The sequence below is a fragment of the Oncorhynchus masou genome, chromosome 13 (assembly GCF_036934945.1).
Source record: "Oncorhynchus masou masou isolate Uvic2021 chromosome 13, UVic_Omas_1.1, whole genome shotgun sequence".
NCBI classification, from domain to species: Eukaryota; Metazoa; Chordata; class Actinopteri; order Salmoniformes; family Salmonidae; genus Oncorhynchus; species Oncorhynchus masou.
In genome coordinates, this window is record NC_088224.1 from 10,584,200 (window position 1) to 10,597,103 (window position 12,904).

The 12,904-nt window shown below is 46.3% G+C and overlaps 1 protein-coding gene across 7 annotated transcripts in view; it reads right to left on the reverse strand.

The window, feature by feature from the left end:
* Positions 1-12,904, reverse strand: part of LOC135551714 (zinc finger protein 40-like) — a 98,867-nt gene that overhangs the window by 18,156 nt on the left and 67,807 nt on the right. For all 7 annotated transcript variants that reach the window (XM_064982906.1, XM_064982902.1, XM_064982905.1 and 4 more), the window contains one exon: positions 146-5,979. In XM_064982906.1, coding sequence (XP_064838978.1) covers positions 146-5,979 — 5,834 coding nt within the window. The remainder of the gene's footprint in view (positions 1-145; positions 5,980-12,904) is intronic.

The window sequence follows — 12,904 nt, forward strand, 5'->3', positions numbered from 1 at the left end:
TGAGAAAATAGCTAAGATAATGTGATAACAAGGCCCCTTCACAAATTTCCATCATAAAATTATGGATAAAATTGATTGGATTAAGAATTAGAACATTGAACACTGATAATACAAAATACAAATAAATGTGCAAAATGGCTCTAACCTTAGGCATGACGTCTTTCAGCTTGCTTGAATAGACCAAGATGTCTGATTTCATACTTGTCGTTATGGCCTCTGTGTAGTGTATTTTCTTTGAGTTCTGCTTGGAGTTGAAGAGAGACATCGCCACCTTGGTGGGCAGACCCAGTGGGTGGGGGTTGTTGGGGCTCACTGCCCAGGTGGAGTAGGCCGAGATCTTCTGGTCCATCTGGGGAACATGCAGAGGCTTCCTCTTCATCAGGTAACACCAGGTGAAAGTGGTGGTGGTTTTCAGGCTGGGGAAAGACAGGCGGTGGCTGTCTCGTGTGTTGACCACAGATACAGATGAGGCCAGTTTCACCTGTCCATGGAAAGTCGAGGGTCTAATGGGAGACTTGGCAGGGGGCAACTTCTGTTCCTCGCTCTTGTCTTGAGGCTTCAAGCAGGCGTTCGCTGGCATGGAGGAGACGTGACTTCCTAGAGAGGTGGTTAATGCAAGGCTTGGCTGTAATTGAGCAACTACAGTAGATGGTTCATCCTGTCCGGTGCTTTCAGGTGTCATAGTCTTGCGGTTATTAGAAGTCTGGCCATTCTTTTCATCCTCTGGTTTCTCGTGTTGCAGTGGAGGAGCCACAGTTTCAATGGGACTGTCTGCTGATTCAGTGGCGCACACCTGCCGGACTAGCATTAGCTTCCGTTGCCTAGTCACCTCTGCCATGTTGGAGTTCAGGTAGTTGACGGACCTGCCGTCAGTGAGGCATGCCGCACCATGTTCATCCTTTGCTCGCTTCTGATGTTTTTCCATGGCGATGTCCAAGCTATTGGCAGGGGAGAGCATTCTCTTGCTTGAGGCAATGGGCTCCTGTTGTGGACAGAGGGTCACAGCTGCCATTTTCTGGGTGCAGTGTAAGGAGCCCAGGGAGGGAGCTATTTGAGTTTCACCAAAATGGTTCTGGCTATTGGAAACTAAACTGTGTTTTACTTGAAGGCCAGCAGATGCTGGAGGCCTGTCCTTGTTCATATCTGGTACAGTCTTTGTGTCCGTATCTCCAACATGAAGGTTGTAGAGGCTGCCTTTACTGGCCACAGAGGGGGAAAGGTGCATCAGCTCATGGGTTATCAGGATCTGTGGCAATTGGGGAGCACTTGGCTGGTTTTGAGAAGGTTGAATGTTTTGTAGGCCTAAAGGAAATACTATCGACTGTGTCTTATTCCCTACAATCTGATGACACGGTTGTGCCACATAGACATTGTGGAGAACATCTGAAGACTTTGACACACTTTGCATCCGGTTGGCAATGGGTATTGTTAAGACGGGCATGGTTGTCTGAGTACCCTGTGTGGAAGAGTATGTTTTGCTTGATCTCAGAGCGGGACACCGCAGTTGGTACTTGGGTACAAAGCTTTTCTTGTCTTGACAGTCAGCAGACTTGCTCTGAGCATCTTCTTGGCTGATCATGACATTAACTGCAGATTGCTGGTGATTTTGGCATGTCTGAACCCTCGATGTTAGGTGCCAAGGGTGTGGAAGACCATGAACTTGAGGCAGTTGACTTTGGCTGCCCAGGTTAATGCTTTGCACCATTTTTTCATTGTGCTGCAGGAGAGTTTCTCCAGAATGCAAAATAAAAGGTTGGGCAATGGGAGGATTGTTGGCAGTCTGTTGCATCTGTTGAGGCCTCTGCTGAGATATAGAGATTACAGTGGGGAGCCTCTGGACAGCAATGGCATGATTGCCGACATGTTGCTGACTCTCCGGCCCAATCTTTAAAGACATCTGGCGAACCAGTGGCCCCCTTCGCCTTTCAATGAGAGGTACATGCGGAGACGAGCAAGTTTGAGCACTCTTTCGCAGTTCCATTGGTGACATTGACCTGTTGGGTGGCAGAGACCTGCTGGGAGACCCACTGCCACAGTCGAAGGACTTGCTGCGATAGTCGCAAGATATCTCCACTGAGGGTTGAGTGCAACTGATCTGTTCTGAGGCAGCACGTCTCATCATGCCAGGGACCCCTAGGGTGTTGAAGGCTATTGGTAGCCCTTGAAGCTCACAGATTTTGTTGGCACATTCTCCTCTGGAGGGGCTCTCGGACCTGAATGGCTCGTCCCAGTCGAAGGAGGCTGATACGCTGGAACATCTTGACAGACTACTGTCCCTGCTGAGGCTTCGGGACAGTGAGGACTCGAAGCTGGATTCTCCAGAGGAGTGCTCCATCTGAGCCAGACGGATTCTCTTCTTCTTGGGTGGAAGCTTCTCTGTGGGTAGCTTGGACAGGCTCTCGCTCCTCTGGGGCCAGTTGAATGTATCTGCAGCCTTTTCCCCTTGCTCAGTGCTATGACCGTCATGCTCCCGATCAGGTTCCTCTGTGACCAGGATTTCAGGAATGTTGTTTTGGCGAACCAGGCGAGACTGCTGGACAGCAGCGCAGCTCTCAGCCACTGCTGCTAATGTGCGGTCAACACGGTTTTCCATCCCTCCCTGGTTGGCACATTTAGGTATGGACATCTTTTCATGATAGCTCTCTAATGAAAGATTGGCTGTAGCATCTGCCTTAGTTTTTCCTGTGCTATGGCCATCTTTGTCCAGGAAATCAACTGGAGAGGCTCTGTCAATAGATTCAGAGATCTCAAATGAATTGGGCCTGCTTAGAGAGTTGGTATGTCTGATAACTGATGTACCGCTGCCTTGCCTCTGTAGGTCGCCTCTTTCTTTACCAGAGGTGTTAACCTGGGTTTCTCTGATCGGTGACAGTCTTGATTCTGTTGCATCTGTAACTCCTGCTATTAGCTGTATTTGAGGTATTTGCGGTGGATTGCTTTTAGGCAGTAGATCAACCATGATAGATTGCTGAGAAAATGTCCGACCTGAACTGGCTGTTGATAGTTGGCAAGAATCAAAACTAACAGAGCATGGGGGATTGGTGTCAGTTGGTGATTGGTCATCATCGTCACCAACACTCTTCATTTTCCTTCTTTTTCTAATTGATTGCTGTTGGTCCATTATGCCGGAAATACCTGTTGTTCTGGGGACTAATGGCTGCTGCATGCCACGCTGAAAAACATCCAGCTCAGTCTCTCTGACAGACATCAGCTTGTTTTTCGGACCATGAAGTTCTGAACAATAGAATTTCTTGTGATTTTCAAAGTTTTCTAGTTTTCGGTACCGGTTACGACAGGTCTCACACTCATACATTGTGCCTTTGCTCTGCTGAGTCTTTCGGTTTGGGTCTTGTGCATGCTCAAAAGACCTGCTCCTTTGCATTGTCACAGTGGAAACGCTAGAACCATGGTAACCTTCATCCATGGAACGGACTGAGGTAAGGACCTCACTTGTGGAGAAATGTTCCACTGCTACTTGCCGTACAAGGGTACGAGAATGTATTGCTGGATTTGGGGTAGAGGGAGCAGATGAAAACACATCATCGTTTAAGGAACTCATTTTTTCATCAAAAGACTGGCAGATCCGTAGTATGTGGGGTTGTTGACTAACATTTGGTGGGAGACCCGAGTGCCCTGGAGTTGTGGGCATAGAATTACTTCTTGTTATTGGTAAACAGTCCATCGGTGGATACTGATTAGGTACAGACAATAGCAATACTGGCTTAGAGTTTTCTGTAGGGGTGAATGGGGACTTGGGTAGGTCTGAGCTGGAACTTGACCTTCTCGCCATTGGTTTAAGGTCAAACTGAAAAGAGTCTTTAAATATATAAGATTTGGGGGAGTCTATGCTACCTCTCCTGGAAAGGGAAGTCCTTCTTGGTTTGACACTGTCCAGCTGTTTATCGTCAACCACTGCCTCATTGTCCGATATTAACTTTGAGATCCGCTCTTCGAGAGAGAGTGCTTTTGTTACTAATGGTGGACGCATTTGTCCTTGCACAACATGTGGCTTCTCCACATTCATAACAGTGGCAACCACTGCAGGGAGATTAGGAAGTGCATTTTTGGTGACATCCATGTCTGTTGGTGGAGTTAGCTTTACAAAGGGACTCGGGGGACTCATGGCCTGGTCTGCGCTTTCAGAACGTGAGAAATACCCAGAGTCTGTGCTGCCTAAACTGCGGGGACTAAGCAGACACTTGCCCTGCTGCTGCTGAGAAAAGTCTGTGGCCTGCTGCCTTTGAAGCTGACCATGTCCGCCTCCTGGTGGGGACCTACACTGCTGATCCTCATCCTCACTTCTTGCATCCTGCAGGGGGATTGTGCAATCCACCTCTTTCAAGGACGACAGGACGGTGATGCTGGATCTCAGATGTGCCGTTTGGAAGTCCCTTTGCCTTTGGGCAGTAGCCTGCTCAGGGGTACAGTCTGCGACTCTTGGACTGTCTGCCCGCTGAGGCGAGACATTAACAGGATAGACGACTACTTTCGGGAGGCCAGCTGTCCCTTTGGACTCGTAGCTCCTCTGACTCGTCGTTGGTTTAAGCTTTTCGAAAACAGCCGATAGGTCCCCTGCATCCCCATGGTTGCCTTGTGTTGTGCCTGCACTCTGCAAACTGCTCTCAGAGAATGCTGCAACACTGCCTTGTGACGAGTCAGGGTCCAGGTCCGCTGTGCTACTTTCCTCGTCACTGTCCCCGCTTTCCTCTACATCTGAATGTGTTCCGGGTGCTTTGTCAGACTCCACGGAGAGGGACCCACTTCCAGAGTCGGAACGTGCCACAATCCCCAGTTTTATTGCGTGAGCATGGGATTTCTTATGCTTGTACAGATTGCTCTTGGTCTTGAATGAGAAGCCACATGTAACACATGGGTAGGGACGTTCTCCTGTGTGGGACCTGATGTGCTTGAGGAGCACACTAGGCTTTGCACATGCCCGACTGCAGTATTCACACACATACTTCCCCTGCTTCTTAGGCTTCTGGTGCTTTGGGGAGATGCTACACATCTGTTCAAGACCAAAGTTTACAACTGTGGCCATATGGACTGGGTTGTAACCAGGTGTCACAGGGACTTGAATGGTACTGGGGACACTGGCAGATAGGGACTGGCATGTGTGGACCACCGGTGGCTGGCTCTTGGGTAAGGAATTGGAGCCAGATGGAATTGGTGTATGAGTACGGGCAGCGGAGGGCCCAGGACTGAAGCTCATTTGTAGAACAGGCTTTTCCCGGTTGCTGAAATACTGTGTAGCATGCTGTGAATTCTGCAAGGCAGTAGCCTGGGTAGAGGCCTGCATGGTGGTGTAGCTCTCTTGTTTATTTACAAAGTAAGTTTGCATATGGCCAGGCTGAGTTTGGAGTCCAAAATGTACAGCTGGCATAGCATTCAATTCACTAATAAACTGGGTAGAAAGAGTTTGACTTGGTTTTCCAACAGATGTGACTGGAACATGTGTGTTTCTTTCTGCCAAGGAGCTGAAATCTGATTCCATAGCCTTGAGCAAGACCTCAAGTGGAGCGCTGGTGTGGTAAGTAGCTTCACCTTCACATCCAGTTTCGCCACTCTTACGGTCCTTGAGCTGCTCAGATTCCCCAACACCAGAGGCAGACCCCTCTTTACCACTGACCGGATCAAGAGACTGTGGCTTTGAGGAAGACACTTCCCTCTGCTTCAGCCTATCACTGTCAATGGATGATGTCACTCCCTCAGAGGATTCAGCAACAGGCCGAAGGTACTCCGTATCTCTGTTCCGGCTTGGTGAGCTGGCAGGGTTTCGAGAGGGGCTGTCGGGATTGGAGCAGGAGTTCACAGCCTCCTTGGACGAGGTACCTTGGAGTGTTGCCACAGAGGTCTTGGACTGCAAGGGCTTCTTCACAGGAGATTTGGGTATTTTCTTCAGCTGGTTCTCTGTCACAACCTTTTTCCTCTTCAGTCCCTTTATGTTATCTGCACTTGTTCGACCACACTCATTGATCCCTGTGAGGCAAACAAAAAAATAAATTAACATTCATATTGAAACAATATTAAAACCTAAATAAATTAAAACGTAATAAATATTAAAATAAAGTTGATAGTTTCTGCAAAAATAAAAATATTCCCATATGCTATGAGGATCTTCACTGAGAATAGACATGATTCCCTGCTATGAGATTCTCCAACCAGATAAGAATCTGGTTTTGGTCTGTGTTAGAAGAAATGACCCTGCCAACTGTGCTACCAAGCATCAGTTTCTTGATCAATTGGAAGTGAAGTTCATTACGTCCTCAATGTATGGAATTCCTCTCACATTTTTCTGACAGTCTCATCCAAATAATGTTGTGTTGCAGGCATATTCCTAATTTATTTTTTATCCTGCACAAAAATATTCAGAACATGATAATCAATTTTTTATTTTATTTTACCTTTATTTAACCAGGCAAGTCAGTTAAGAACAAATTCTTATTTTCAATGACTGCCGAGGAACAGTGGATTAACTACCTGTTCAGGGGCAGAACGCCAGATTTGTACCTTGTCAGCTCGGGGGTTTGAACTTGCAACCTTCCGGTTACTAGTCCAGCGCTCTAACCACTAGGCTATTTCACAAAATAAAACGAATCATCATCACCACCACAGCAATGTTTACATAACCAGTTGCATTAAGTATCCGTCTTTCTACCAGAAAGATAAATGTCTGTACTCTACCTGTGTATCAGTGTTTTTAAGGCGTGCAGCAAATCACTGTCTGTGTCTGTCGGTCGTTCAGTAAAACCTCTCAACACCAACTCTAGCCAAGCTTTACCCGCTCGCTGCCTTTCGTTTCTAACAGCTCCACAGATGAGGCTTTGTGTTTTGGGCTCTGGAAGTTCTCCTGTGTGTCTGTAGCCACTGAGGCCCACGCGTCAATACAGTATGTTTAAAACCCACCCTTTCCTCCCACCCTCTGCCTTTCATTCACGCTCTCTCTTCCCCTCTTCGTCTTTCCCACTCCTTTTTCAAAACATCCCTTACCATTTTTCCCTTTCAATATGATGCGGTGGATTAGTTGAGGATAGATGAATAAAAGCATACTGATCTCCAATATTTACCTTTAATGCAATGGTAATGTAAACACATTTACATATGCATACATGGCCACGTACTGTTATAATCTCCACCCGGCACAGCCAGAGCCTGGTTCCTCTCTAGGTTTCTTCCTGTTATAGTACACAGTCAGGAATGAAGTCAATCCCTCATTGCACTTAGAGAATCAATGTTACCAGCGCTAATCAATGTTACCAGCGCTAATCAATGTTACCAGCGCTAATCAATGTTACCAGCGCTAATCAATGTTACCAGCGCTAATCAATGTTACCAGCGCTAATTAATGTTACCAGCGCTAATCAATGTTACATTTACATTACATTTAAGTCATTTAGCAGACCAGCGCTAATCAATGTTACCAGCGCTAATCAATGTTACCAGCGCTAGTTAATGTTACCAGCGCTAATCAATGTTACCAGCGCTAATCAATGTTACCAGCGCTAATTAATGTTACCAGCGCTAATCAATGTTACCAGCGCTAATCAATGTTACATTTACATTACATTTAAGTCATTTAGCAGACCAGCGCTAATCAATGTTACCAGCGCTAGTTAATGTTACCAGCGCTAATCAATGTTACCAGTGCTAATTAATGTTACCAGCGCTAATTAATGTTACCAGCGCTAATTAATGTTACCAGCGCTAATCAATGTTACATTTACATTACATTTAAGTCATTTAAGTCTTTACTGAAGACTCATCTCTTCAGTGGGTCATATGGGTGGGTCATATGATTGAGTGTAGTCTGGCCCAGGAGTGGGAAGGTGAACGGAAAGGCTCTGGAGCAACGAACCACCCTTGCTGTCTCTGCCTGGCCGGTTCCCCTCTTTCCACTGGGATTCTCTGCCTCTAACCCTATTACAGGGGCTGAGTCACTGGCTTGCTGGGGCTCTCTCATGCCGTCCCTGAGGGGGTGCGTCACCTGAGTGGGTTGATTCACTGATGTGGTCATCCTGTCTGGGTTGGCGCCCCCCTTGGGTTGTGCCGTGGCGGAGATCTTTGCGGGCTATACTCAGCTTTGTCTCAGGATGGTAAGTTGGTGGTTGAAGATATCCCTCCAGTGGTGTGGGGGCTGTGCTTTGGCATAGTGGGTGGGGTTATATCCTTCCTGTTTGGCCCTGTCCGGGGTGTCCTCGGGTGGGGCCACAGTGTCTCCTGACCCCTCCTGTCTCAGCCTTCAGTATTTATGCTGCAGTAGTTTATGTGTCGGGGGCTGGGGTCAGTTTGTTATATCTGGAGTACTTCTCCTGTCCAATTCGGTGTCCTGTGTGAATCTAAGTGTGCGTTCTCTAATTCTCTCCTTCTCTCTCTCGGAGGACCTGAGCCCTAGGACCATGCCCCAGGACTACCTGACATGATGACTCCTTGCTGTCCCCAGTCCACCTGGCCGTGCTGCTGCTCCAGTTTCAACTGAACCGCGGCCCTAGGACCATGCCCCAGGACTACTTGACATGATGACTCCTTGCTGTCCCCAGTCCACCTGGCCGTGCTGCTGCTCCAGTTTCAACTGTTCTGCCTTATTATTATTCGACCATGCTGGTCATTTATGAACATTTGAACATCTTGGCCATGTTCTGTTATAATCTCTACCCGGCACAGCCAGAAGAGGACTGGCCACCCCACATAGCCTGGTTCCTCTCTAGGTTTCTTCCTAGGTTTTGGCTTTTCTAGGGAGTTTTTCCTAGCCACCGTGCTTCTACACCTGCATTGCTTGCTGTTTGGGGTTTTAGGCTGGGTTTCTGTACAGCACTTTGAGATATCAGCTGATGTACGAAGGGCTATATAAATAAATTTGATTTGATTTGATTTGATTTGATTTAGCAGACCAGCGCTAATCAATGTTACCAGCGCTAGTTAATGTTACCAGCGCTAATCAATGTTACCAGCGCTAATCAATGTTACCAGCGCTAATTAATGTTACCAGCGCTAATCAATGTTACCAGCGCTAATCAATGTTACCAGCGCTAATCAATGTTACCAGCGCTAATCAATGTTACCAGCGCTAATCAATGTTACCAGCGCTAATTAATGTTACCAGCGCTAATTAATGTTACCAGCGCTAGTTAATGTTACCAGCGCTAATTAATGTTACCAGCGCTAATCAATGTTACCAGCGCTAATTAGTAGCATGTCATATGAATACATAAAATCCAATACAGTCAGGGAAACAACAGGTGCATTTTATTACTACGTTACCACATAACTCACATTGCAGTTCTTCTCCCATGGGTGTGCTGTCAGTCTGTTACCCAACAAAATAAAGAATCTACTGTTCAAACCGGACACACCCATTGAGGGCTGTCCCAGAACCTCTAAACCTGGCCTTGTGGTCACCCTGTCATGATTTCATGGCTTTAAGAAAGGTATTTCCCCATTACCCACAAATGACGTCAAGATTCCTATTAGTCCTTGACATCCTGATATACACTGCTCAAGAAATAAAGGGAACACTAAAATAGCACATCCTAGATCTGAATGAATGAAATATTCTTATTAAATACTTTTTTCTTTACATAGTTGAATGTGCTGACAACAAAATCACACAAAAATGATAAATGGAAATCAAATGTATCAACCCATGGAGGTCTGGATTTGGAGTGACACTCAAAATTAAAGTGGAAAACCACACTACAGGCTGATCCAACTTTGATGTAATGTCCTTAAAACAACTCAAAATGAGGCTCAGTAGTATGTGTGGCCTCCACATCCTGTATGACCTCCCTACAATGCCTGGGCATGCTCCTGATGAGGTGGCGGATGGTCTCCTGAGGGATCTCCTCCCAGACCTGGACTAAAGCATCCGCCAACTCCTGGACAGTCTGTGGTGCAATGGGGGCGTTGGTCATCGGTCATGCAGGAGGATGTTGCAGGCAGCACAACGTTCTCCACGGCGTCTCCATACTCTGTCACGTCTGTCACGTGCTCAGTGTGAACCTGCTTTCATCTGTGAAGAGCACAGGGCGCCAGTGGCGAATTTGCCAATCTTGGTGTTCTCTGGCAAATGCCAAACGTCCTGCACGGTGTTGGGCTGTAAGCACAACCCCCACTTGTGGACGTCGGGCCCTCATACCACCCTCATGGAGTCTTTCTGACCGTTGGAGCAGACACATGCACATTTGTGGTGTGCTGGAGGTCATTTTGCAGGGCTCTGGGAGTGCTCCTCCTGCTCCTCCTTGCACAAAGGCGGAGTTAGCGGTCCTGCTGCTGGGTTGTTGCCCTCCTACGGCCTCCTCCACATCTCCTGATGTACTGGCCTGTCTCCTGGTAGCTCCTCCATGCTCTGGACACTACGCTGACAGACACAGAAAACCGTCTTGCTACAGCTCGCATTGATGTGCCATCCTGGATGAGCTGCACTACCTGAGCCACTTGTGTGGGTTGTAGACTCCGTCTCATGCTACCACTAGAGTGAAAGCACCGCCAGCATTCAAAAGTGACCAAAACATCAGCCAGGAAGCATAGGAACTGAGAAGTGGTCTGTGGTCACCACCTGCAGATCCACTCCTTTAATTGGGGTGTCTTGCTAATTGCCTATAATTTCCACCTGTTGTCTATTCCATTTGCACAACAGCATGTGAAATTTATTGTCAATCAGTATTGCTTCCTAAGTGGACAGTTTGATTTCACAGAAGTGTGATTGACTTGGAGTTATATTATGTTGTTTAAGTGTTCCCTTTATTTTTTTGAGCAGTGTATATTGGCCCTAAGTTACATTTGGTTTTATAAATTAATGAGCTTATAAATCACTTATCTGCACTTGTGATAAATGTGCTTCATTACCAACCGTGCTTTAGCTGATATGAACTATACTGGAATGTTACATGGGACTACTATAATAGTCACATATATTATTATATTAATATCTCATCATATATAATAACAGAATGGCTGTGAGTTAGAATGCAAGGGGGAAAATGACTGAAAGTGAAGAAAGAACCGTGGCCATTCAGAAATGAAGAAAAGATGTGTCATAGCGTCCAGGTATAGCAACACCTATTGATAGAGTAAAGTTGCCTTTAACAGGGCCTTTCCAGGGGGGGGGGGGGGGGGTTAACCTGTGATTGACAGGCCAGGTGACATCATCAGCTGGTGTATTTGCAGAGGGGATTTAGGTATTCTATATATTGTTAGATCCGAATCCTCTCCCTTCAACACATAACCCCAACCAACCTCAGTCAAAAGGGAGAAACAGTCAGAGCAAGCTTATACAGTCTATAAATAAAGATGGGCGTTTCTGAGATTCATGTGAGATGAGGTAAGGAGTGGTTCATCCTAGTTCTCAGGGTATTGTTGAATCAGGTAAGCTCAGGGCTGGGTTCAGAGCTATAACCCTGTCCACCATCAATCACATCATGTTCTTTACAAGAACTGTTACATCACAGTACACTTCATTAGCAGGTCAGAAAATAGCTCTCTCACAAGGGGCCATTTCCAGCACTGAAGAAGCAGTGCCTTCTGATCTATGGTAAAAACCTGGAAGACGAGGCTTTTCTACAAGTGTATCCCATACAGCAACCTATTCCCTATGTAGTGCACTACTTTTTACCAGATCCCTATAGGCCCTGGTTGAAAGTAGTGCACTAAAATAAGGGAATAGGGTGCCGTGTGGGATACATCCTGTGTAGGGGGATCAGGGGGATTTAATGGGATAGAGGAAACACCGGAAACCCTCCAAGTCTAGTAATCTCCTTGGCATACTCACACTGAGCTTCCAAGCTAAGGAACACAGCCTTACAGACTTCAAGGCAGGCAGGAGAACATATTTAGACTATGGCAATGTCCCAAACAGCACACGATAACCTAAATAGCGCATTACTTTTGACCAGAGTCCCATTGGTCCTGGTGGTCAAAAATAGTGCACACCTACATAGGGCATAGGGTGCCATTGGGGATGCAATCCTATATCGACTAGTTCAAAGAAACTGGACCATAGGACCATCTGACCAGTACATCTCTCTGTTTGTCTACCGTGAGCATAATCCACGCAAGTAAACATGCCTTTGCATTAGTCCGCCTCATGACTACTGTGATTGACCAATTAAAACGTTTGTTGCATTCATAATGCAGAAAACAAGAAAACGCTGAGTTGACTGACGTAGGGTACAGTGGGGACGCTGAGTTGACTGACGTAGGGTACAGTGGGGAAGTATTCAGACCCCTTGACTTTTTTTAACATTTTATTACGTTGCAGCTTTATTCTAAAATGGATTAAATACAATTTTTTTCTCCAAATCAATCTACACACAATGACAAAGCGACAAGGTTTTTGTAATTTTTGCAAATGTATAAAAAAAAAACACAAAAAAACAGCAATACCTTAATTTACATAATTATTCACACCCTTTGCTATGAGACTCAAAATTCAGCTCAGGTGCATCCTGTTTCCATTGATCATCCTTGAGATGTATCTACAACTTGATTGGAATCCACCTGGGGTAAGTTTAATTGATTGAACATAATTTGGAAAGGCACACACCTGTCTATATAAGGTTCCACAGTTGACAGCGCATGTCAGAGCAAAAACCAAGCCATGAGGTCAAAGGAATTGTCCATAGAACGCCGAGACAGGATTGTGTCGAGGCACAGATTTGGGGAAGGGCACCCCAAAAAATTCTGTAGCATTGAATTTCCCCAAGAACACAGTGGCCTCCATCATTCTTAAATAGAAGAAGTTCGGAACAACCAAGACACTTCCTAGAGCTGGCCGCCCGACCAAACAGAGGGAGGTGACCAAGAACCTGATGGTAAATCTGACAGAGCTCAATAGTTCCTCTGTGGCGATAGGAGAATCTTCCAGAAGGACAACCATCTCTGCAACACTCCACTAATCAGGCCTTTACAG